This window comes from Leptopilina heterotoma, unplaced genomic scaffold (genome assembly GCF_015476425.1).
Source record: "Leptopilina heterotoma isolate Lh14 unplaced genomic scaffold, ASM1547642v1 Lhet_264, whole genome shotgun sequence".
NCBI classification, from domain to species: Eukaryota; Metazoa; Arthropoda; class Insecta; order Hymenoptera; family Figitidae; genus Leptopilina; species Leptopilina heterotoma.
Window position 1 is genome coordinate 808347 of NW_025110974.1, and position 27540 is coordinate 835886.

Consider the following 27540-nt stretch of genomic DNA (forward strand, 5'->3'; position numbering starts at 1 on the left):
TCAACAACCGGGGCACTACGATCGTTTAGCGAAACTGAAGGATTTTTATTGTTGGTCATTATTTCTTAATGTTTCTTTACTTCATGCTGTCTTGACAGTTGACAGTTATTAATTATTAAGGGTGGAGTCCCATGACAGCGTTTTGCGTTGCGTCGTAATGGGAGAAAAAAAGACGCAAATATACGTTTGCTGCATTCTCTCTCATTACAACGCAACGCAAAACGCTGCCATGGGACTGCGGCCTAACGGTCCAAGAAGACCGTTAATAAGTTAGAGTGGATAAAAGAAAAGGAAGACTTGTGGAGGAAAATGTATGAATTGAAAGAACGTTTAATGGAAAATGAAGAGAAGGAGAAGGGGGAAGTTAGAATGTGTCTATGGAGGTGAAAATGGGGTACCATTCGTACCATTTGTCAAATTTTTCAAAAACACATTTTTTAAACAATTTTTTTCTATTAATCCCATTAAATGTCCATAATATATTATACGGTAATGGAAACTAGAAAATTTAAGCTTTATTTTCATATACTTTTGATAAAAATCGACGGGAAGGTGGAGGGGTGTTTTTAGATATTAAGAGAAGTTTAAACTTTCAAACAGGAATTTCTCTACGAAATTGAGAGAAATTTTAAAAAATAAAAATAGCACTAAACAGTTGATGAAATTCTCTTTCAATTCAGTGTATAATATGTTACAAATAATTAAATTTTTAAATAATAAAATTTATTAGAAAATCGCTCTCCTTGCGATTGTTTTTTGTCGGTGGAACGATTTGAAATGAAATGCCTTACATATTAAATATTTCTCATAATTTAATTCTAATAAAAAATTTTATTAAAAAATTTTTTTAATAAATGAATTGTTTTGGCGAATTTTAATAGAATTTTGAAGAACAATTACATTTTTCAACGAATTCGATTAAAATTTTGTATTAAAAATAATTGAATCCTTGTAAAAAATTGTTATTATTTATGGAAATAATTGAATTATTACAAAGAAATTTATAAAAAAATATGTAAATAACTGAATTCCTGTGAAATTTGTATTATTTAGAAAAATAATTTAAGAAAATAGGAAAAAATTGAAACGTGCGAATAAAAAAAATGATGAAAGGGACAGAGAAATTTTAAATTTCTTAATTGAGAATGCACAGAATGTAGATAAAGTGGGAGTTAGAGTGGATAAAAGAAATGGAATAAGACTTGTGGAGGAAAATGTATGAATTGAAAGAACGTTTAATGGAAAATGAAGAGAAGGTTAAGGGAAGTTAGAATGTGTCTATACAGATGAAAATGGGGGAATTATCGAGGCGAGTGGATGTCATGGAAAGAGATAAAAGAAAAAAGAACATTGTGATCAAGGGTAATGAATGTAAGTGCAATGGAGGGTAAGAGAAGAGGTGGAAAAGGTGTTTGGGTGGATGGGGGTCAGTGTAAGTATTAAAACGGTACAAGCGATAGGAATGGTCGAGAATGGTGTGCCAAAGTTATAGTTGGTGGAGTTGGGTAGTGAGGAGAAAAAGAATGTGATGAGGCTAAAAACGAGGTTGAAAGGAAGTGTGATAAGAATTGATGAGGATAGAACGTGGAGAGAAGGAAGAATTATATGGCTATTGAGACAGAAAACATGGAATAAAAGAAATAATGGAAGAGTGGTACGAATATTAGGTAAAGAATGTATTTGGATAGATGGGGTGAAAAGATCAAGGAGTAGACAAAATGTGGTTGGAATGATGAATGTGCATGAGTGAATAGAAGTAGTTTGGTTGGTCAAAAATATTAAGGTTAAGAGTAAGCCAAAAAGTGGTGGGCAAAATGGAATAAAGCCAGTAAAGGCCCGCAATTGGAACTGGAAACGAAAGCCCTGGCATTGGCGATTTTTGATAGGTTATGGTATTTTTTTGTAAGGTTAATAAAGAAGCGTATATAGAATAAGTGTGTTCATAATATTTAAAAATATGTAATAATTTTTGTATTTTAGACCTAAAAATAGTCTTTAGGCTCTTTTCACAGTTTGAAGGTGAATTCACGAATCCCTTCCCTGTTGATGATCTTTATACTAATCCTTCCCCACCTGGTTGCCAGGCAACACGACGCTATAGAATGCAATGTATACAGTCAAACTTGAGTCACGTGTATAATATATAGATATATGTATGCGTGTGTTCTACTAGTTCAATATTGAGCTCAGTAGGTTCAGTTCTGAGGGGATTCGCAGTTTTCTAATATTCCACAATGTATATATGGTATATATTTTCAGTCGTATAAAGAAAAAAGTGAAACAAAGTATAATAAAATTTCAGGCAGTGAAAAATCGTTATCAACGTTGTAAATTATTAACATTGTAATACTCATTTGAAGGCAAGTCTTTACTTTATTTAATTTTTTAATCCCCTTTCCTTGAATCAATGCAAACAAAAAACGCGCAGTAATTTCTTGTTCTGTATTCAAAATGGAATAAATCCCTTAAACTGATAATATACTAAAAATAAAAAAAAGGAAAATTGTTTTTTTTCAACTTCATTGTTTATAAAATAGATATATTTATAAGTCGAATATATCCATGTATTATAAAAATAAATTAAGTTACCGCATTTCTCAATTTTTATCCTCCTCACTAAATTTAAATACTTTTTTCTTTAATAAATTGTTTCAAATCTCTTCTTTTTACACTAATTTTATGATATTTTGAAGAATTGAATTAGTTTTCATTCATGATAATCAATTAAAGTAATTAGAATCATCAATTTTTAAGTCGTTTCTCACAGAATCATTAACCTAATTTTAGATTATTAAGAATGTCAATGGGGGTCTGAATTAATTGACGTTTATTGTATTTGATGACTGTAACAAACTTGTTTTTATGTAAAATCTATATTTTTAAAAGTGATAAACTGCTTTAAGATATTTTTGGAGTTTATCATTTTATTTATTTATATAATTTTCCCCGCGGCGTATGTGTACTACCATAGGGTTTTTACATGCGGATCTTTTAGTGAAAAAGTGCACATGACTTAAGAAACATATACCTAAGTGTAACATTACAATTTATAAAAATAATAATAATTGAAATTAATAAAAGAAAATTTAAGTTTATGACGCAAAAGTATTTAGATAATTTGCATTCACGCAGGCTCAATACACCTATTATAATAGTATACTATTATAAAATTTCAAAAATTTAAATTGTGCCTTTATTGATGATAGTCAGTTTCGATTGAAATATTATTTATCAGTTTTGCTTTATTTATTCTTATTTATTCGTCTACTATTTATTATATGTGTTTTATTAGTTATTATTTTTACTAATTGGATTATTTATTAGATTTTTTAAAAATTTTATATGGCACCAATGTGTGGGTGTAATCATTTTTAAATTTAACGAATTTTTATTTTATTTATGCCTTGAGTTCTGACTGTTACTATATAATTTAACTCCCTAAAGAGAAAATAAATTTTGAAAATTTAAGAAAAAGAAAATTAATGTTTTTACAATTGTACTTCATGTTTTGCTAATTGTTTATAAAATTCTTAAACATTGTTAAATAATTTTTAATGAATTTTTATACTTTCAATATCCATTCTCATTTCAAGAATAAGAATTGCTGAAAAAATATTTTTTTTCTACCACTTTGGCCTGTAGTTTTTAATTTGTTTAAATAAATTGTTTATAATATTGTTAAATGACATCAAATAACAATATTTCGTTGTAATAACACGACATTATTCAACTGAAGCATTTAAGTAAAAAAATATATAAATATTTGGAATTTTTTCATATTTTTACAAATTTAAAAATTTTGGCTGCCATTTTTGAGGCGCCATTTTGAATTTTGAAAAAAAATTTTGGAATCATGCACATCTGATAGTTTCAACATTTTAGCTCCGCTATTATAAATAAATAATATTTAAATAATTTTATTATTCAATCATCTAGAAAAAATATGACAATTAAACAATAATCAGAAGAACGGACACTCGCTGTAAAAAAATAATGTCCTTACAAAGCAGGATATCTGAAAACTACATTATTTTTTATTTTTTTCTTATTATCATTCTTAATGTCTTTTTATTTATTATATCTATTATAATTATTACTATTAATATGATTATTATTTTTATTCTTGTTTATAATAATTTATTCTATACTGTTGATTTCAATAATTCTTTATCTAATATGTTTATTTATAAATTAATCAGGATAGTTTATTATTACATTGTAAATGCTGTACTAAAAATAATATTTTTTTGTATTGGAAAACATTTATCAGAATGTATTTATGCAATTCCATTAAAGTTCTTTTTTATGTGCACCTTGATAATTTTTTTTAATACACCTCGATATATATAAAAAAATGATAACGCTATACATTTTTTTTAATAATAATAAGCGATACATTTATAATTTGTTAAATTATTATTTTTTATTACAATTTCTTGTTAAATAATATTTGTTATTACAATTTTTTGTTAAATATTATTCGTTATTGCAATTTTGATAAATATTATTTGTTATTACAATTTGTTGTTAAATATTATTTGTTAATACAATTTGTTTGAGGAATTCTATTATAAATTGGTTGGACTATAATTTCAAATAATATATAATAATTAGTTTTAATAATATTACCATTATTATTATCTTACTATGGTTGTTAATATAAATAGTTAAAAAGATGTTATAAGCATTAAAACAAAAATAATTTAAATTATGAAAACTTATTTCTATTATAGGTACAATTGTTTTATAATTGATAATTAAGTTTAAAATTAAAAACATAAAATTAAAGGAGTAAATAATAATAATAAGAATAATAATAATAATAATATAAAATAATATAATATACAATAATAATAAATAATATTAAACAAATATTCTAAGTCAAAAGACTTTTCTTTTAATTAACAATATTACTATTAATACATTGTTAATTAAAATTAAATTATGATTTGTTTTTTTATTTTTAATTATTTTTCAACATCCTCTTTATTTTTTTAACGCTACCATATTATATGAGTCACGCTTCGATATTAAAAATTAATAAAAATTTCTTTAGTTAATTAAAAAATATTACTGGTCTAACCTGTATGTATCATTATGTAATAAAAAAATTAAATTCAAAATAACTTTTTTAAATGAAAAATCACGAAAATATTTTTACAAAAATCTGCAGTACAAAAAGGACTTTGTAACTTTTTGTAAGCCCCCATTATTTATAATGCGTAAATAAATAAATTATTATTCCTGCGTTTATTATAATTATTTAAACTGAAACTATTATTTATTGTTATATTATCCACTAGTATAAAAAGTTAATTTTATCATCTACTTTTTTCTTGATTTTTTTTTTTTTTTAATAGGAAAGAATTAATTACTATGCATCAACCTTATAGAATAAAATAAATACGATTGGAATTTAAAAAAAATAAATTTCGACGCGAAAATAGTATTGTTTTTATAAGTAAATAATATAATAAAAGAAATTTATACATTTATCGAAACAATTTTTCCAACTTGAAGAATTTTTTTTTCTGCCTCTTCACTGTGGTATGCGGTTTATAAAAAAAGAAAAAAGAATTATGAAGTAGCGGCTCGCAGACTTCAATATTTTAAACGAGTTGCGTCTAAACAATTATTATACCCTCTCTTTCTTTCTTCCTCAATTCCTTTATACACTGCTTGTTTAGAGAACTCACAACAGGATAAAGACTTGAAGTATATCTTGTCTCTATATTTCACCTTTATTTTATCTGGAAAAATTTTGAAATTCACATGCAAAATCGCGTGTAATTTCTATACATATTGAAACAGAAAATATTTAAAAAATTGAAATTTTTTACTAATTTAAACAATTGTTATATTTACAAGTTAAATAATTAATGTAAGTAACTAAATCCAATTTACAAAAATATTAAAAAACAAAAAAAGTTTATTAAAAATAAAAGTGCATGAATTTTTTTTTATAAATTAAAATTTAATAAAATAAAAGTAAATAAATAAATAAAAATAAATAAGTAAATAATCAAGTAAACTACATACTTAATTATTTTTTAATAAATTTGAACAGTTTTCTTTAATATTAAAGAATTGTTTAATTTTAATTTTTTGTTATTCTTTTTACATATTTTTATTACTATTATTATTTTCTATATAATTATATATTATCTTATTTTTCATTTATTTAGAAAACATAATATAACATAACAATTATAATAATTTTTATTATTATTATATTATTAATATTATGTTTATTACTACCTATTTTATATATTTTAAACCAATAAATAATAAAATAAATATAATTATTTAATAATAATTGTTAATAATAAATAAATCGTAAATATGTTCAACTTTTAATTTTCACGAGTTTTTAAAATTTTTATTTCTAAATAAATAAATAAATTGTAAATAATATTATTTACGACTATAATTGAATATTAAATTATATACTTATGTGGCATTCCACGTCAAGTGATCCGGGTCAAAAATTTACATGGAATATTCGAAAAATTTGTAGTTTCTTTAAAACAAAACGAAAAGATGTTTTCTATTTTGGGTTTTTTTGCTGTTTTCCAGCACTTTCTAATGGTGTAAACAAATTAAAAAAAAAATTTTTTGACCTTGAAAAATTCAATTAAAAAATAAAATTTCATTTTTTTATCAAATGAACATTTTTTATTTATTTTTTAAAATTTTTTCATAAAGGTGAGATTTTTTCCTAAAAAAATGTATAGGTCAAAACGTGGGACAAGAATTTTTAACTGGTCAAATTAAGCATTTACTTCTGCAATGCACCGGCCCACAGTGGAATTTTTTTTACAATTTACTATTAAAAAATGTCTACAGCTTACAATTTTTAACCGATTTCAGTGTTCTTTGTCTTAAATTAAAGGGGAATAAATTCTTAAGTCATCCTTCGAGGCCGATTTTGGGGATTTTAATTGTTTATAATTTTTTTTTTTTTAATCAAAGTTAACAAATTAATACACTTTTTTTAAAAATGACGTTTATTTTCTTACTTCGTTGCTGCACATGATCTAAATCAATTCAAATTGATCCAATATGACCACCTGATAATTAATAAAGCATAAAATAATTTATTTCAATTGTTATAAACAATATATGTTTATTTTGACCAGTTAAAAGTTCTTGTCTCACGTTTTGACCTAAAACATTTTTTTAGGAAAAAACCTTACCTTTATGAAAAAAATTTAAAATAAAAAATGTCCATTTGATAAGAAAATAAAATTTTATTTTTTAATTGAAATTTTCAAGGTTTTGTTTAAATAAATTAATAATATTTGGTATTTTTAATTGTATCTAATAGGACTACTGTTTGTGCAAACTTTTAACCTGATCCCAAACATTTCAAATTTGGACCCGGATCACTTGAGGTGGAATGCCACATATAGGTAATATTAATGTACAAACTAATCAGTTCTATAATATAATTATAGCTTTTAAATTTATAATTGCATGTCTTAGATAATTATGTTTAACAAACATTGTTATAATAATTAAGCGTCTATTATAATATCGCTTGTTTACTAAAAAGTCAACTGTAAATATTATCTTCTAATTACTAACAACTTTGTTCAAAAACTCAATTCTTTGCCATGTAGGGAAAATAAATGGCAAATTATGAAAAAAATATCACTGAAGCTTTGGTTTTTAAATTGTTAATAATGATTAATTATAAAGTTGTATTAATAATAAATTTATATTGATAATTTATTTTTACTATAATAAATATTTATTTTATTAATTAATTAATTTTATTTACATTCATATTTAATAATAACAGACTTTCGCCCCCCAATTAATTAATATTAAAAAAGTACCTATCGAAAAATTAAACTTGACAATAAAAAAAACTCATTTTAGACACTTCACAAAACTGACAAAAATATTCTATTCTATATTTTATTTTCCTAATTTTTTCCAAATTTTCATCAAAAATATTTATTTTTTATTCTGTTAATAAATTAAATTCCTGCAACGAATTTTATTGTTCATAAACGAATTTAAATATATTTATAAAAATAATTGAATTCTTGCCAAGAATTTTATTCAAATCCAAAAGAATAATTGAATTGTATCAAAAAAATTTAATTAAAATTGTATTAAAAATAATTAATTTCTTTCGAGCAATAAATTTTATTAAAATATTTGAAAACAATTGAATTCCTGTGAAAAATTCTAGTATTTTCGTAAATAATTGAATTCTTCCAAAGAATTTAAAAAAAAAATTTTTCAATCATTGATTTTTTCGAGAAATTGAAATTAAATTTTTAAGAATAATTACACTTTTTGTGCAATTCCTGTAAAATTGTATTAAAAATAATTGAAATCGTGCGATGAATTTTATTATTTAAGAAAATAATTGAATATTTGCTAAGAATTTTATTAAAATTTTTTAAAAATAATTGAATTCCTGAGAAGAAATTTATTATTTATGAAAATAATTGAATTACTATTGCGAAAACTTTTATTCAAATTTAAAAAAAAAAATTGAATTTCTGTGAAAAATTTTGTTATTTTTGAAAATAATTGAATAATTCATAACAATTTTATAAACATTGTTTAAAATAATATTAATTTTTTCGAACTATAATAAATATTATGAATTATAAATTTATTTATAAATATTATGAAAATTTTATTTTAAAATAATTGAATTCTTGTATAGAATTTTATCGAACATTTTTTTTTTTTAATTGTATTTCCATGAAAAATATTATCATTAGTAAAAGTAATTGAATTATTGTGAAGAATTGTATAAAAATTTTGTTAAATAATTGATTAATATTATTACTATTAGTAATTATTAATTCGCTGTAGAAATAATTTCCATGCATAGTTTTTTTTAAATATAAAATGTTGGAAATTCTTTTTACACACAACGAATTAATAGAAATTTTCCTAAAGATGCGTATCAAGAATTTTTCTATCAATCAGTTCCAAAGTGTAATATTTTAAGATCAGTTAATCTATCGCCAATCTTATGAAAGCAACGCGACATTTTGAGGCGTGAATAAGTATGTATTATATAAATATATAATATACTTTATTTATTATCAGCATATTATTGTTAATTAATCCTTTAATTATACACTGGTAAAGATTAAATAGTTAATTAATTAATTAACTTTCAATTAGGTTCGTAATTAAATGTTAAACATTTATTTGTTGTTTTATCCTATAAATGATGTAATTAATTTTATATTTGCTAATTTTCAATTTTTTAATTCATGCGAGGAAATTTTTTTAAGTACTTCAAATGTCAGTGTGACGTAGGTAAAGTTACGAAATACGAAAGGGCTTGTCTCGATAATAAATATAAATAAATATAGTTTATAAATTATAAACATTATTTGAGTGTGTATTGAAAATATTGAAATACGTGGAAGAAAATTCAAGGGGGTCAAAAAATATTTTCTTTAACTTGACAATGATGCGTATTCCTCATGAATATTAAAACCATATCAATTTATAGTCACTACACTTATTGAGTATGTTAATAAATACCAATTTATTGTCAATCGTTCATCGTATATATAATCTCAAGTTGATTTGATAACGGTATATAAAATTTTGCCTATAGTTTTTTTTTATTTCTTAAACATTTTTTTCTGAATCTAAATAAAGTATTTTTTTTGTCTGATTTTAATGTTAAAGAAAAGGAAAATAGATCTTTTTGTATAAAAAAAATGTTAATGAATTTTCATCGTATTTTTTTAAAAATTGTATATTTATGAAAAGATTATAAATTATAAGTATAATAATTGTGATTATTTCATTTATTATTTTCTTAATTCTTTATTAAATTTCGAAAATTATGAGTTGTGCTTCTTTTACAACTGTTTAGTTGACATTAGACAATTTATTTTATATTATTTGTCTCCTCTAGGCAATTTATTGTAATCGTAAGAATCAGGCGATACATTTAAAAATGGATTTTTAATTGCATGCTTGCGGTGGTCTGATGTCTTTAAATATCGTATGATGATCATTCGATTTATTTCTTCATAAAAGAATTAAATTCATAAAAATTTTTAAGTATGAAAAATTATTGTAAAATTTACAATTTATAAAATTAATAAAATTCGAAAAATAATTGTATTTATTATTTTATTCATTGTTTTCTTTATAATAAATATTGAAAATATTAACTAATATTAACTTAGAATATATCAAGAAAATAATTTCAATATTCCATAGAATTGTATTTATACTATTTTTTAGGAATTCAATGGTCATAAAATAAAATAGGGCAGAAATATTTTGACCCTTTTTGAATTTTTTTTTTATTTAAAAAAGAGATTGTAGATTTTCAGATCTGTACTTAATTTTGTAGAAAGTATTTTTTGTATTAAAAAAAAGAAAAACAATGTTTTTTTTTTACTAAACAAATGTTTAGTATTAAAAAGTTGTAAAAATCCATTTTTTCAGTCAAAATTGTACTGACTCATTTTTTTCAAAAAAATGATTACCCCGGATTGTTTATTTTTGGCAACTAATTTGTTAGGCCAATCTCTGCGGTAATGCAAGGCAGAGTTAACCCATGACAAAGCTGGAGCAAGCCCCAAAAAATCTTCGCCGGTTTTAAAAAATCAATTCGATATTCTGACTCTCCAATGGAGAGCGTATCAGATATCAAGCTGATAAGAACAGATACTACACTTTGATCTTAGCCATAGGCCTCGAAGCGATATTGAGAATGATTTTTCAGCTCCTTATATACTTTTTAAGCGTGATGTTAACTGCGAGAAAGTCGTCTCTGCGCCCCTAGCTTAATTCGATCGCACTATTTCCCCTCCCTAATGCAAAATGCATGCAGCGGATAGTTCGATCGCAGTATGACCAAATTTTTTAAAATGCAATTTTTTTATGAACACTAAATACCTACACTAAATATTTTTAAAACTGCAAAATTTGCAGAATATTAATGTATTATAACGAATTGTTGAATAGTGTATTCTTTGAGAATGTACGTGCGCCATTCTAAATAAATTAACAAAAAAAAAAAAAAAAAAAAAGGAGGTAGAGAAACGAAAAACTATTTTTAATATAGAATGTCTGTATGGTATTTTATTAAATTTTTTTGAAAATAATTGAATTTCTAAAAAACGTTTTATTATTAATGAAAATAATTGAATTCTTAAGAACGAATTTATTGGAATTTTTTAAATAATTGAATTTCCAAAAAAAATGTATTACTTTTAAAAATAATTGAATTCTTTCGAAGAATCATTTATGTAAATAATTGAATTCTTAGGAAGAATTTTATTAAAATCTAGAAGAATAATTGAATTATTTCAAAAAAATTTAATTAAAATTTTATTAAAAAGAATTGATTTCTTTCGATCAATTTTATTAAAATATTTGAAAAGAATTAAATTCCTGTAAAAAATTCTAATACTTTTGTAATTAATTGAATTCTTCGAAAGAATTTTTAAAAAACACTTTTTTAAATAATTGATTTTGTCGAGGAATTAAATTGAAATTAAATTCTTAAGAATAATTACATTTTTTGAGCAATTCCTGTAAAATTGTATTAAAAATAATTGAAAACCAGTGATGAATTTTATTTTTATTTATGAAAATAATTGAATAGTTGCAAAGAATTGTATTAAAATTTTCAAAAATAATTGAATTCCTAAGAAGAATTTTATTTTTTATGAAAATAATTGAATTATTGCAAAAAATTTTATTAAAATGTTTAAAAAGAATTGAATTTCAGTGAAAAATGTTGTTATTTTTTAAAATAATTGAATTCTCCATAAGAATCTTATAAACATTGTTTTAAATAATTCTTTTTTTTGAAATCTAATAAACATAAAAATTTTATTTTAAATAATTGAAATTTTGTGAAAATAATTAAATTTTTCGCTTAATTAATTTAAAATAGTATTAAAAATAATTGAAATTCTTCTATGAGTTTTATTATTTATGAAAATAATTGAATTCTTGCTTAGAATTTTATCAAAAATTTTTTTAAAAAATTGATTTTTTCGAAATTTTTTTGAAAAAGTTATTCTAAATTAATTGAATTCCTGTGGAAATTTTATTATTTCTGAAAATAATTGAATTTTGGATGAATTTTATCAATTTTTTAAAAATAATTGAATTCTTTTGCGAAATTTTATAAAAATACTAGATATTGAAAATAATTGAATTTCCAATATTTTTTGAAAATAATTGAATCGTTTTAAAGAATTTATTTATAATTTTTGAGAATAGTTTTTTGATTTCTAGTATTAGCGAATTTTAAGTAGTGGGAATTCTCAAAAAAACAGAAATATTAGCTTTTAGTGGCTGAAATCTAAAAAAATTTCCCAAATAGTATCATAACGTAAAAAAAAGTAGTAAATAGTAAATTTTAGTAAATAAGTGCGAAGCCTGGACATGTTTTAAAAAAAGGATTTCTTAAATAATATGAAAAATATATTTAACGCATTCAAAAGTTATTTAAATATTTGATTCTTTTAATGTTTTATTTTTAATTATTATTGTTATTGCTACTAAGGGAGTTTTGTAACGAAAAATCGTAAGTTTTATATGAGACGAACGTGTCAATTTTAAAAAGAATAAAAAATAATGTGTATATATGGTTTAAATTCATATTTTAATTTAAAGTCTTTTTTCTCAATGTGGACAGGAAGAAAAGGGGGGAATATAGAACCACTGTAAAATCACCAATCGCATAACTTTTTGCTAAATCGTTGCAAGTAGTCTTCTCGTTGAATGGAATCAAGAAGTTTCATCTTCTCTTCGTTATAATTTCTTCGTATTCAGTAATTTTTTTTTGTACCATTTTATAATATAAAAGTAATTAAAAAAAAAAATTTTTTGTGTTCTAAAATAAGTAATTAAAGTGTAATTATAAAAATAAAATATTTTTCATTTTACTTTGCTAAGTGATAAAGTGAGTAGGAAGTAAAAATTTTATTAAAATATTTCTCTTGGTTTCAGTGGTAATTTTCTTTCTTTTTTTTCTAATTTTCAAACTTAAATTAAAATCAACATTTCTGAAAAAGTTGAGTTCCCTTTTCCAAAAAAATTGTGAAAAAATAGTGGAACTTAAAAAAACTCAAATAAAAATTTTGTTATTAAATATTACCTAATTTTTTCTTTAATTTTCTAACTTTTTTTTTAACATAAACAAAATTGATACTCTTTAAATGACTTCCGGTAAAAATAGTGAAAACTAAAAATAGTGAAATCAGAAATTCATTGCAAACAAAAATTTCTATTGTTATTAAACATTTGTATAATAGTTGAAGTTTTAAAAAAAATCTTTGCATTCTCGGCAAGGTTGAATTATATTTCTTATCATTGAAAGTTTCAAAACGACAGTAAATACAATTAGTTTCAATTTACAAAGCGATTGTTCTTTTAAATTCAATATCGTCCGATCGGGACATTCAATTTCTTTTACCTTTAACATTTTATTATTATAAAACAAAAATTATTTTTACACTATTTTTTTCCACTTTGAGTAATAAGTATTATTCATACACAAAAATTTTTTTTAACTCAAATTTTTTTTTTTAAACAAAAATATTTTTTTCCAATTTTAGGTAATTTTTTAACATTTTGAAATTAACAACAATTTTTTCCCCTAAAATTTAGTTTTAATTTGCAATAGAGAATTTTTTTTTTTTTTTTTTTTTATTTTTTAATTTGCAATAGTGATTTTATTAAAATTCAATTTTGTATTTTTAACACTGTCTCTTTAATAATAATTTTTCTTTAATTTATTTCGTAATTTTTGTAATCATAGAAAAAAGTCATCGGTTTTTTTTTAATTTTATTATTCGGTGAAATACAAAAGTTTTTAACGTATAGTAAAAAATAAATAAACAGAAAGCTTAAAGGGAGACTAGACATTGTAATTATATTATGACACGATGATTAAATTGTATAATCTGACAAAAATAATCTCTAATCTTTTAATTAATGAAGTTTATTGATTGACAAATGTGAGATAATCTGCTGGGGTTAACAAATTAAACACAAATTTGTCGTTATAAAGAAAAATTATAAAGAAACGCGGTATAATTATTAATTGTTTTTTTAATTTTTTAGGAAAAGGAACAATTTTTTTCCATAAATTCAATTATTGTTACTAAATTAAAAAAGAAAAAAAAATTGAATTAAAATTGACTTTTTTTTCTTGTTTCAGGTAACAAAGGTGGAAAGTTCTATGGTTCAGGAAAAAAAAGATATTAGCAAAATAATTATTATTGTTTTAAAAGAAAAAAAAATTTTCCTTCACGAAACTTTTTTCATCAAATCTGGTCAAAAATAGAAAATCGAGAAAATATTTATAAAATCGGAAAAAAATGGCCTACGACGATGTCCTTATTTTAATGGGCGAATTTGGTCGCTATCAACGTAAAACATATTTTATATTATGTATTCCCGCAATTTTTTGCGCTATTCACAAAATGTCTGGTGTTTTTCTTGAAACAACTCCAAATTTCAGGTAAATTTTTTATAATTTTTATTCTTTTACTGCCTTTCGATTTTTTTCTGAATTTTCCATTTTTTTAAAAATTATTTTTCTATTCATTGTATTTAATTTTTATTAAAATTTTTGTGAATTGGACTAAATATTTTTAAGAAATATATATATTACAATTCTAGGTGTCTTTTGCCTTTGGAGAATTCAACAAATGCAGAATATCAATTACCAGACGGTTATATTGATGCATTTCTTCCAAAACATTCAGCAACAACAACGAAAAAGGAAAGGCCCTCCCAGTGTCATTTTTATGATATACCAGTTCCTCCGAATGTGACGAATTTAGAAGAATATTATTTAATAGCCGCTAATAGTACTAAGACGTGGAATGAAAAAAATTGCGAAACATATGTTTTTGATAAAATGAGATATTCGAGTACAGTCGCCACTAAGGTAACATATTTTTAATGCATTTTAATTATGATCAACAGAAAAAATTTATTTTATCTGTTTTAATATAAAAAATACAAAATTATGACATTGGACTAAAATTTGTTCCGATTCTTTGTCTTTTTTTTTTTTGCATTTATTTAAAACAATTTTTATTTACATTATTTTTCCTCATTCAGACTTTGCACTCGACAATTATTTTCTAAAAAAGTAGTTAAACAGTAGCTGTCGAAAAATTAATCTTGATGACACTAAAAAAACTCGTTTTAGACACTTCACAAAACTGACAAAAATTCCATTCTATATTTTTTATTTTCCTGACTTTTTAATAATTTTCATCAAATATATTTACTTTTTTCTTATCCTATGCTAATAAATTGAAATCCTGCAACGAATTTTATTATTCATGACAGAATTTAAATATTTATAAAAATAATTGAATTATAGCGAAAAATTTTATAAAAATTTTTAAATAATTGAATTCCTGGGAAGAATTTTATTATTTATGAAAATAACTGAATTATTGCGAAAAATTTTATTAAAATGTTTAAAAAGAAATGAATTTCTGTGAAAAATTTTGTTATTTTTGCAAATAATTGAATTTTTTATAACAATTTTATAAACACTGTTTAAAATAATATATTAATTTTAAATATAATAAAAATGAAAATTTTATATTAAATAATTGAATTCCTTCCACTAATTTTATGCAAATTCTAATTTAATTAATTGAATTCCCGAGAATTTTTCTTCTTCATGAAAAGAATTGAATTCTGTTTGGAAATTTCATGAAAATAGTAGATATTGAAAATCATTGAATTGCGAAAAGTTTTTAAAAATAATTTAATTTTACAAAGAATTCTATTAAAATTCTTGACAATAATTGAATTCTTGCGAACGATTTATTAGAATTTTTAAAAATCATTCAATTTTCAAGAAGAAATGTAGGTATTGCTTTTAAAAATAATTGATTTCTTGTAATGAATATTGTTATTTATGAAAATAATTGAATTTTGCAAAGAATTTTATTACAATGCCTAAAAATAATTGAATTTTCAGGAATAATTTTGTTATTTATTTTTAATAATTGAATTCTTTCAAAGAATTATTTATGTAAATAATTGAATTCTTGGGAAGAATTTTATTAAAACCTGAAAGAATAATTTAATTATTTTAACAAATTTCAATTAAAATTTTATTTAAAATAATTGATTTCTTTCGATCAATTTTATTAAAATATTTGAAAATAATTTAATTTCTGTTAAATATTTCTAATATTTTTCCAAATAATTGAATTCTTCCAAAGAATTTAAAAAAAATTTCTTTAAATAATAATTGATTTTTTCGAGGAATTGAAATTAAATTTTTAATGATAATTACATTTTTTGAGCAATTTCTGTTAAATTGTATTAATATTAGAAAAAATTTTGAAATTCTTACAAAATCGAAAGTCTATAAATAATTTATATACCTATTTAAATAATTTTTTAATTTAAATAATTCATTTAAAATTTTTGTTTAATAATTTAAATAATTCAATTCTTGCAGTTGAATTCTGATAGGAAATGATTTAAAATAATTTCACTTAAAAATTTTAAAAATTGAAACAAATTGATAATTTTGTCTTGAAATAATGTTTATATTTTAATGAATTTTATTTTCTTACTTTTTAAAAATTATATTTAAATACAGTCGTATTTTTTAAGAGTTCTAATGAAAAATTTGGAAAATAATCTTTTATTTTATTTTTTACCATTGAATTCCTCAAAAAAAAATTAACTTAAAAATAATTTTGTGAAATATTTAAATTATTTTCTTATATAATTAAAAATATCCGTATGCCCTCCCCTTAATATTTAACGGAAAAGATTAACTTCTAATTTTAATTTATTCGAATTCTCATCAATTTTTATGAACGCATTTATATTAGACGAATTATAATTTATCTGATTTATTATTTCTTTGAATTATAATCGATGATAAATTTAAAAAACGAAGAACTTAAAAATAATTGAATTTTAAATATTACGAATTTATGTTCAACAAAAATATTTCGGAAAAGAAAATTAATTTGTAGAAATTTTTATTTCTGCTAAATTTAAGTTATTTTAAATAATAGTGCTGAAATTTATTAATTTATAAAGTCTATAACCTAAAAATTCTTATAAATATAATTTATAAATAAAAAATTCTATACATTATATCCCGATAGATTTTTTTTTGTTAGAAATTCGTAATAATTAAAATTTACTTATTTTCAAGTTCTTCAGTTTTTAACTTATCAATTATAATTCAAAGAAATAAAATAAGTCTATATTTTTTATGCAAATTCTAATTCGAAACAAAAATTCTAGTAAATTATATATCAAAATATATATCTTTTCCGTTAAATATTAATTCGAAACAACAAATTTCGTAAGACTGATGATAATACTGTCAAATAATGATTGTTTTTCAGTTGAAATTTATTTTTTTTCTGCTGACAGTAATTGGTTCAGGAAATTCGAAAAAAAAATTTGATATTCTTGTACATTTCTTAGAAAAAAATCGAAATTTCTTTTTTTTTTTTTTGATTTAATAACTTTAAGAAATTTCGATATTTTGATGAATAATAATTATACCTCAGGCCGATTTGAAAATAATTATATTATCAATATTCCAGTCATCGACTTGGTGTAAATATTTATATTGATAACAAATCGCAATTTGTCGTTAATTACTGATTACCTAACATTCCTATATATATTTTTTTGTGCAACGAACTAATAAATCTAGGTCAAAAAGATAGTACAAAAATGCAATTTTGTTTATCGATTTGAGCCATTTATTGTCACCAGAACAATGTACCTTGAATAAAATTAGCATTTTTAAAAATTGTCTAAAAATCCTTTCTTTGTTTTTACATGTCGTGAATTTTATTAATTAATATAATTAAGATTTTATTTAATATACTATTTAAATTTTTTTTTTTAATTACGATTTTATTTTATATACTATTTAAAAAGAAAATTTGCTTCTAGTGGAACATGGTATGCGATTCTTCCTGGTGGATATCAACAGGAGACTCGATCTTCATGGTAGGAGTAATGATTGGCTCAATGACTTTTGGTTTCTTGTCTGACAAATTCGGACGTAAACCAATTTTTGTAATTTGTTTAATTATTCAATTAATCTCAGGAACCATAGTCGGTTTAGCACCAAATTATGCCACATTTGTTGTTTTTAGAGCAATTCTTGGTTCGACAGCCAGTGGCGTTTTCATCGTTACTTACGTGATTGGTAAGAAAAAATCCTATTCAATACTTCAAAAAAAAAAAAAAAAAAAAAAAAATTATCATAATCTATACTAATTTAGTTAAAGTGAATTTTTATTTTACTCTTCTTATTAAAATTTTATTAAATTTACTATTTACTGATTCTATTGAAGACACTATTTCCTAATAATGTGGAAAAGAAGAAAACAAAAGACATTAAATGTCAACGTTCATTCCACGTTGAAAAAACAAGTTCTCGTCCGATCACTTAAGTTAAGCAACGTTGGGCGCGGTTAGTACTTGGATGGGTGACCGCTTGGGAATACCGCGTAATGTTGACATTTTTTTTTTTTTTTGCTTTTAATTTCTTGTTTTTATTTGTTTATTGTTAAATGTTGTTTATTGGTTTTCTTTATTTATTTTTTATATTGATACCAAAAAATAAATATAAATAATATATAACTATAAAAATAATATATTTTTATTTATTTATTTATTTATAAAGATAATTATTTTTATATTAAATAAATAAATTTTAGTTTAGATTAATAAAATTTTCATATTATGTAAATTGTTTAAAATATAATATTAATGTTTGATGTAAAATTACATTTGTTTTATAAAATTTACAGTTTAAAAAAAAGAATTTGTCTAAAATTTTAAAATTTATATAAACAACACTTTAGGATTAAAAGCAATATTATAGTTTGCATCTGATGAATGCTTAAAAGCAACTGACTATCTTAACGCCTTTTTTTTGGGAAACTTTCTCAGAAAATGTTAAAAATTTCATAAAATTTTCTCTATATTCATTTCGTGTCAAATATTTTCAAAAATTTTGCTGTCTAACAAAATCTATTTAAAAAAAATTGGGACCGAAAAGATCATAAAACTGACTCGTAGCTGGTCGTCCTAAGCCAAACCAGATGTGACAAACCTTTCATTGAATAGAAGAATATTTTGAAATTATATATTTGCCGAAAAGTGAAAATACATATTTTTACGGAGCATAAATCATTTTCTTTGAAATTATGCTACATCTTGAAAATTTAGAGGCGAAATTTATTTTCTTTTAATTAAAAATTGTATTCATAGAACCCTTCAATCAAATTTACATATTTAAGAAATTGGATCGAATTTTAATTTATCGAAATATGCTAGAAATTTAATGACTGAAATTCTTTTTTTTCAGCACTTGAAATGGTTGGACCAAAAAAAAGAATTTACGCTGGTGTTGGAGTGAATTTATTTTTCACAATAGGATATTTTACGACTGGTATTTTCGCTTACTTCATCCGTGACTGGAGAACATTACAAATAGCCCTTGTTCTTCCAAGTGTATTGTTCTTGTCATATTACTGGTAAGGGTCAATTTTTTTTTTAATAATTTAATAGTAAAAAGAAAAGAAAAGACAAATCTTATACAATTTGACTTTCTTTCTTATTGAGGTAATTTAGAAAACAATTTTTTTTAACAGGTTCATTCCTGAATCGTGTAGATGGTTGTTGACAAAAGGTCGTAAAGAAGAGGCGAAAGCATTATTACACAAAGCCGCAAAGGCGAACGGAGTTGATATTTCCGATGATACAATGGAGGCGCTTTTATCGCAAAAAGAAACAGAATCAAAAAACAGTGAAGCAAAATCTTCTGCTTTAGACCTTATAAGATATCCAAATTTAAGACGTAAAACTTTACTACTGTGTTTCAACTGGTAGGTATTTTATTTACAGATTATGGTATTTTATTCCAGGCTTCGCACTCATCTACTAAAATCTACTATTTACTACTTTTTTTTACGTTATGATACTATTTGAGAACTTTTTTTAGATTTCAGCCACTAAAAGCTACTATTTCTGTTTTTTTTTTTTTTAAGAATTTCCATTACTTTAAATTCGCTAATACTAGAAATCAAAAAAATATTCTTAAAAATAATAACCAAATCAGAATTAAATTCTTTCAAAAGATTCAAATACTTTCAAAAAATATTCAAAACTCGATTATTTTTAATATCTAGTATTTTCATAAAATCAATTTTTTAAAAAAATTTTTGATAAAATTCTAAGCAAGAATTCAATTACTTTCACTAATAATAACATTTTTTTTATAAAAAATCAATTTTTTAAAACTTTTTTTGTTAAAATTTTAAGCAAGAATTTTATTTTCATAATTAATAAAACTCATAGAAGAATTTCAATTATTTTTAATACTATTTTAAATTAATTAATCGAAAAATTCAATTATTTTCACCGCAAGATTTCAATTATTTAAAATAAAATTTTTATATTTATTAGATTTCAAAAAAATTAATTATTTAAAACAATGTTTATAAGATTCTTATGGAGAATTCAATTATTTTCAAAAATAACAACATTTTTCACTGAAATTCAATTCTTTTTAAACATTTTAATAAAATTTTTTGCAATAATTCAATTATTTTCATAAAAAAATAAAATTCTTCTCCGGAATTTAATTATTTTTGAAAATTTTAATACAATTTTTTGCAACTATTCAATTATTTTCATAATTAAAAATAAAATTCATCACTGGATTTCAATTATTTTTAATACAATTTTACAGAAATTGATCAAAAAATGTAATTATTCTTAAAAATTTAATTTCAATTTAATTCCTGGACAAAATCAATTATTTAAAAAAATGTTTTTTAAAAATTCTTTCGAAGAATTCAATTAATTACAAAAATGTTAGAATCTTTCACAGGAATTCAATTCTTTTCAAATATTTTAATAAAATTGATCGAAAAAAATCAATTTTTTTTTAAAAATTTTAATTAAATTGTTTTGAAATAATTCAATTATTCTTTTAGATTTTAATAAAATTCTTCCTAAGAATTCAATTATTTACATAAATAATTCTTTGAAAGAATTCAGTTATTTTTAAAAGTAATAAATTTTGTCTTGGAAATTCAATTATTTAAAAAAATTACAATAAAATCGTTCTTAAGAATTCAATTATTTTTATAAAAAATAAAATGTTTTTTAGAAATTCAATTATTTTCAAAAAAAATTTAATAAAATGCCATACAGACATTCAATTATTCTCAAAATTTTTAATAAAATTCTTTGTAAAATTTAATTATTTTTAAAAACTTTTCGCAATTCAATGATTTTCAATATCTACTAATTTCATAAAATTTCCAAATATAGAATTCAATTATTTAAAAAATTTTTTGTAAAAATCTTCGTAGGAATTAAATTTTTTTCATGAGTAATAAAAATTTCATAGGAATTCAATATTATTTAAATTAGAATTTGCAATAAAATTAGCTAAAAGAATTCAATTTTTCAATTTTATTTAAAATACAATTTTCATAACATTTATTATAATTAGAAAAAATTAATTATTTAAAATAATAATTATAAAATTCTTATGAATAATTCAATTATTTTCAAAAATAACAAAATTTTTCACAGAAATTCAATTCTTATTAAACATTTTGATAACATTTTTCACAATAATAATTCAATTATATTCATAAAAAATAAAATTCTTCTCAAGAATTCAATTATTTTAAAAAAATTTAATAATAAAATTCTTAGCAAATATTCAATTATTTTCTTAAATAATAAAATTCATCGCAGGATTTCAATTATTTTTAATACAATTTATTTTACAAGAATTGCTAAAAAAATGTAATTATTCTTAAAAATTTAATTTTAATCTTCGAAAAAATCAATTATTTAAAAAAATGTGTTTTTTTAATTCTTTGGAGGAATTCAATTATTTCTAATATACAATTTTAATTAAATTTTTTTGAAATAATTCAATTATTCTTTTCGATTTTAATAAAATTCTTCCCCAGAATTCAATTATTTACATATAAATAATTCTTCGAAAGAATTCAATTATTAACATAAATAACAAATTTTTTTTTAATTCTTTGGAGGAATTCAATTATTTCTAATATACAATTTTAATTAAATTTTTTTGAAATAATTCAATTATTCTTTTCGATTTTAATAAAATTCTTCCCTAGAATTCAATTATTTACATAAATAATTCTTCGAAAGAATTCAATTATTAACATAAATAACAAAATTATTCCTGAAAATTCAATTATTTTGAGGCATTTTAATAAAATTCTTTGCAAAATTCAATCATTTTCATAAGTAACAATATTCATGACAAGAATTCAATTATTTTAAAAAATTCTAATAAAATCGTTCGCAATGATTCAATTATTTTCACAAATAATAAAATGCTTTTCAGGAATTCAATTTTTTTTTAATATTAAATTTATTTTTGCAAATTCAATTATTTTTAAAAATTCTAATAAAATCGTTCGAAAGGATTCAATTATTTTCATAAATAATAAAATGCCACAGAGACATTCAATTATTCTCAAAAATTTTAATAGAATTCTTTGTAAAAATTCAATTATTTTAAAAAACTTTTCGCAATTCAATGATTTTTAATATCTACTATTTTCATAAAATATTTCATCATAATATTTTTTGGTTTATGAATTTTATGGTTTTAGTTTGAAAAGAAATATTTTTTCAGGTTAATAAACAGTGGGACTTATTATGGCCTTTCTTGGGGTGCAGCGAAACTTAGTGATAATGAATTTGCCACCTACTTTATGTCGGCGGGTGTTGAAATACCCGCTTATATTTTGCTCATGTGTACATTAAACAGGTGGGGCAGAAAAGCGATACTCTGTGGTTCTATGATTACCTCAGGATTCTTCCTACTTCTAATGACTGTTGTTCCTAAAGGTAATCGTCAGTTATCCATAAAATTTACTGTCGGGTCTCGTAATTGCAATTATTTAAAAATTTTCCACTTAATAAACTGTAATAAACTAAAAATTCCCACTAATAAACGACGACAAAAATTAATGAGCCAAACTGACTACAATTTTAAAATCACTTAACGAAGGGAATTTTTCAAACATAATTTATAGCATTATTTACTTTTCAGATATGGGCTGGTTAGCTATTACATTTTACATGTTGTCGAAATTAGCAATTACGGCCTCATATGGTGCTATTTATATTTTTACAACCGAACAATTTCCAACAGTTGTTCGAAATATTGGTCTTGGTGTTAGTTCAACGTGCGCAAAACTCGGAGGTGTTTGCGCACCACAAATTAATCTTCTAGTGAGTTTTTCACATTGTTCTTCAAAAATTTCTTTGTATAATTATTCATTTTCATCTTATTCTATTTTTCTGTACTTTATTTCTTTTTACCATTAATTTAATTTTTTAATTATAATTATTTTAAGTATTTCAATATTTTCAATTTTTTTTCTTTCTTTTTTTCTTCTTCTTCAATATTTTTTTTAATATTTTGAATTGAATTATTAATAACAAAAAAACATTAACATTTTTTTAGGGAGAAATTTGGTTCCCATTTCCACATGTATTTTATGGGACACTAGCTCTATGTGCAGGGCTAATAACACTGTTATTACCTGAAACGCTTAATAAAAGATTGCCGGACACTATTGAAGAAGGGGAGAATTTCGGAAGGTAAGTTTTTACTATTTCTTTTAAAAAATTTTCTAAACTAATACTTTGATAAATACAGTTATTAAACCTCCGTTGACACACTGGGTCATTTGGACCCCAATTAAGAATTAACTCAATTCAAATTTTACGAATAATTAATTTTGAAGTTGAATTTAGAATTTGATTTTTAAGAAACAGATTTTTGGAATAAAAAATATCGTAAGTAATACGAATTATTATATAGACTTATTTTATTTTATTTCTTTGAATTATAATTGATAAGTTAAAAACTGAAGAACTTGACATATTCATTGAAAGAATTCTTCATTTGTCCGAATTTTTAATGGCAAGAATTTTTCTTTGAAAGAATTCTTAAAATGCCGAATTATCATTTGACCGAATTTGCAAATGGCCGAACCATCAACTGTTAGAAATATTTCTGCGTGTTTTTTGAAATTTAACATTCGCAATTTACTTGATAATTTTTTATTGGTAAATTTCAAAATTCGAAATATTTCTGACATTTGTCTGTTCGGACATTTAGAATTTCGGTCAAATGATAATTCGGTGTTTTAAGAATTTTAATGATAAATTCGGAGAAATAGAAATTCGGACCAATAAAAGTTCTTTGAATAGAGATTCTGTCGAATATAAGTTTGATTATATAAAACTTGTGTCAATTTTAAATTATATTAAAATGGTACAACATGAAAATTTTATAAACTAAAAATTCCTATAAATACCACTTGTGAGAAATAAAAATTTCTACAAATTAATTTTCTTTTCCGACAGATTTTTGTTGAACAAATTCGTAATAATTAAAATTCAATTATTTTTAAGTTCTTCGTTTTTTAAACTTATCGATTTTAATTCAAAGAAATAATAAATTAGATAAATTATAATTCGTCTAATATAAATGCGTTCATAAAAATTGATGAGAATTCGAATAAATTAAAATTGGAAGTAAATCTTTTCCGTTAAATATTAAGGGGAGGGAACACCGATATTTTTAATTATATAAGAAAATAATTTAAATATTTCACAAAATTATTTTTAAGTTAATTTTTTATGAGGAATTCAATGGTCAAAAAATAAAACAAAAAAATGATTTCCCAAATCTTTAATTCGAATTCTTTAAAAATACGACTGTATTTCAATATATAAATTTTAAAAAGTAAACAAATAAAATTCATTAAAATATAAAATATATTTCAATGAACAAAATTTTCAATTGTTTGAATTTTTTATAATTATTTTTGGAAATACAACTGTTTTTAAAAAATTTCAACTACATTTATTCAAAACTTCAATACTTTTTGTTGAACAAAATTTTTAAAACTTATTCTTATTTTTTCACATGAATTAAAATTTCAAATAATTCCAATGAAAAACCTTTTGAAATTTAATTATTTCTAAAAATTGCAACTGGAATTCTTCCAAAATCAATTTTTTTTTGATAATAAAACAGGATTATACTGGATTAAGAGTGATTTATTTTTTCATTTTTTTTTATCAATATAAATACATAACTGGATGAAAATTTAAAACCATATCAATTATATTTTTTTCGAGTTTTTGAATAAAATTATTAACTTTAAAAATTTAACAAAAAATTTAGGTATAATTCATAATTTTTTTTAAATAAAAATTTTAATATTTTTATACTTTTGCTTCTTTCAAAATTCCAAAGAATTTAATATTTAAAAATCTTTTAAAATTCAATTTTTAAAAATTAAAAATTCTTAAACTTCCTGTAATAACGCTTTAAATATTTAATTATTTAAAAAAAAATCTAAATGAAATTTCTTTTAAATCAATTCCTATTAAAATTCTACTACGAGAATTGAATGATTTAAATAGAATAATTTTTGTAAATTCATAAAATTTAATGTATATATTTTTAAAAATACAATTATATTTGTAGGTGATTTTTAAAGTTGAAGAAATAAAATTCTTCAAAATATAAAATTTAATTTAATAAAGTTTTACAAAATTTCTTTCTGTTTCCGTTTTTTAAAAATTAGTTTTGGGAATTCAAGTATATCTTCAAAAAAAAAAATTTAATTACTTTTTTCAAAGACCTAATTTTTTTCAAAAAAATTAAAATTAAAATAATTTAAGTTAAAGTTTTGACTAAAATTCTTTTTTAAATCAATTCTTATCAGAATTCAATTATTTAAATATAAAAAATAAATAATTCATGAAATAATTAATTATTCTTTAAAATTATTGCAACTTTACCTCTTTACTGAGTTTTTAAAATTAAGATTAAATTATTTTTCCTTAAAAAAAATTGCCAAATGAAAAAACTGATTTTCATAAATTTCGAAGCATTTTTTTTTAAAAGAAAATCTTTGTTTTTAGGCTGAAAATACTATTATTATTCAATTCTTTTATTTGTGAACTCATTTCTTTATTTTTCTAAATAATCTTAGAAACCATAATTTTTTTTCAAATTTTGAAAAAATGTTTCTTTTGTTTATCATTATGAAAAAAAAAATTTCAAACCCCTTTGCAATTAATTTAAATTAATAGAAATTTTATTTAAATTTAGTAAAAATGATAAATTTTGAGTTTTTAAATTAATCCAATAAAAAAAAGTCTTTGAACATTATTATTGCTTGAATTTGCAAAAATGGAGAAACTAGACAAATTTCTGACTCATTTTCAAATTTTCTGAAATGTTTCAATGTCCATACGTTCATAACGTGGTTTTAATTCTTTTTTAATCGCATAGAGTCTCTTTTTTCCTTTTTTCAAAATTGAAATACTACATTGTCTCTTTTTTTTAGTTTATATGTATTTTCAGTTTTTTTTACTATTTTTTTTCAAATAAGAAATTTTTAACACGGCTAAATAAAAACATTGCTTGTTGGAAATTTCTTTATGATATAAAAGAATATAATATTGATTATATAATAATATTTATAATATTGATATGATTTATAATATTGATATAAAAGTATAAATACAAAAATACAAATATAAAAGTATAATTATACAAAAATATAAATATAAAAGTTTAAATATAGAATTATAAATACAAAAATATAAATAAAAAATATGAATATAAAAATCTGTGCTTATCTTATAATAATCATGCGTCAAATAAAGATTTCTTGTAAATTTTATATTATTTTAATACCTTAAAATCTATTTGGATATTAGTTTCATAATCAGTCTGCTTAAATATTAAATGTGGAAATAAAACTTTTATTAAAAAAAAGAAAAGTTTTTGAACATCTATTTACCAAAACTTTTAATGTTGTTTAAACTTTGTTTCCAGACAAACGAAGAACGTGTCTCTACAATCATTGACACCAACGAAGAAAGGTGTCGATGACAATCTAAATGGAAAAATAGCATAATGATAATAATAGTTATATTATAGTTATGCAAAAAACAAAGTACTTAGAAACATTCCTAAATTTTTAATTATTAGTATTAAATATTGAGTATTAAAATATTGAAAGTGAGCGTATGTACTGTTTTTGATTCATGCAAGAAATGTATGTGCCAATTTCAATTTTCTACAAACATAAGTAGTTAATTTTTTAATTAGTATTCGAAAATAGCGATATTTTATATATTTTTTTTTTCTTAAGTATCAATCAAATTTTCATAACATTTTTAGCTTTAATATTCAGCTGCAATATCTATTGCAATTTCGATTACGAAAAAAAGACTAAACATTTTTTTTTATACAATCATCTTCATACTTTTTTTTATATTGAATTAAAAATAAATTTAATGCTTTTAACGGTTATCTACATATTCCATTTCATTGAAATTAGTTGTTAGTTTTAGAATTTAGATTTTAAAAAAATGAAAGTGTTTTATAAGAGATTTGTTTTTAGAAATGTTTATAATTTTATATTAACAGAAAGTATG

At 21.5% G+C, this 27540-nt stretch overlaps 1 protein-coding gene and 2 non-coding genes across 4 annotated transcripts; 2 read left to right on the forward strand and 1 right to left on the reverse strand.

Annotated features, from left to right (window-relative positions):
* Positions 1-7327: 7327 nt before the first annotated feature.
* LOC122503537 (organic cation transporter protein-like) lies at positions 7328-27101 on the forward strand. 2 transcript variants are annotated; one of them, XM_043614109.1, is made up of 10 exons: positions 7328-7412; positions 14189-14491; positions 14653-14923; positions 17941-18199; positions 19367-19535; positions 19653-19886; positions 22697-22911; positions 23117-23298; positions 23534-23670; positions 26936-27101. In XM_043614109.1, exons 2-10 carry the CDS (start codon positions 14349-14351, stop codon positions 27015-27017), a joined length of 1692 nt encoding a protein of 563 aa, XP_043470044.1. In that variant the 5' UTR covers positions 7328-7412; positions 14189-14348; the 3' UTR covers positions 27018-27101. The 2 variants fall into 2 exon arrangements, with proteins under 2 accessions (XP_043470044.1, XP_043470045.1); XM_043614110.1 differs by lacking the exon at positions 7328-7412 and adding an exon at positions 8966-9038.
* On the reverse strand, positions 10520-10713 carry LOC122503600. Its single transcript, XR_006301760.1, has one exon. It is a non-coding gene; the product is annotated as a U2 spliceosomal RNA (small nuclear RNA).
* On the forward strand, positions 18397-18515 carry LOC122503599. The gene has a single exon (XR_006301759.1). It is a non-coding gene; the product is annotated as a 5S ribosomal RNA (ribosomal RNA).
* Positions 27102-27540: the final 439 nt, after the last annotated feature.

Bases quoted from the DNA above. Each gene is read 5' to 3' on its own strand.
- LOC122503537 (XM_043614109.1), top strand. From the start codon at position 14,349: ATGGCCTACGACGATGTCCTTATTTTAATGGGCGAATTTGGTCGCTAT. The intron at 19,887-22,696 runs GTAGGTATTTTA...ATATTTTTTCAG, and splicing joins TTACTACTGTGTTTCAACTG to GTTAATAAACAGTGGGACTT. The intron at 23,671-26,935 runs GTAAGTTTTTAC...CTTTGTTTCCAG, and splicing joins GAAGGGGAGAATTTCGGAAG to ACAAACGAAGAACGTGTCTC.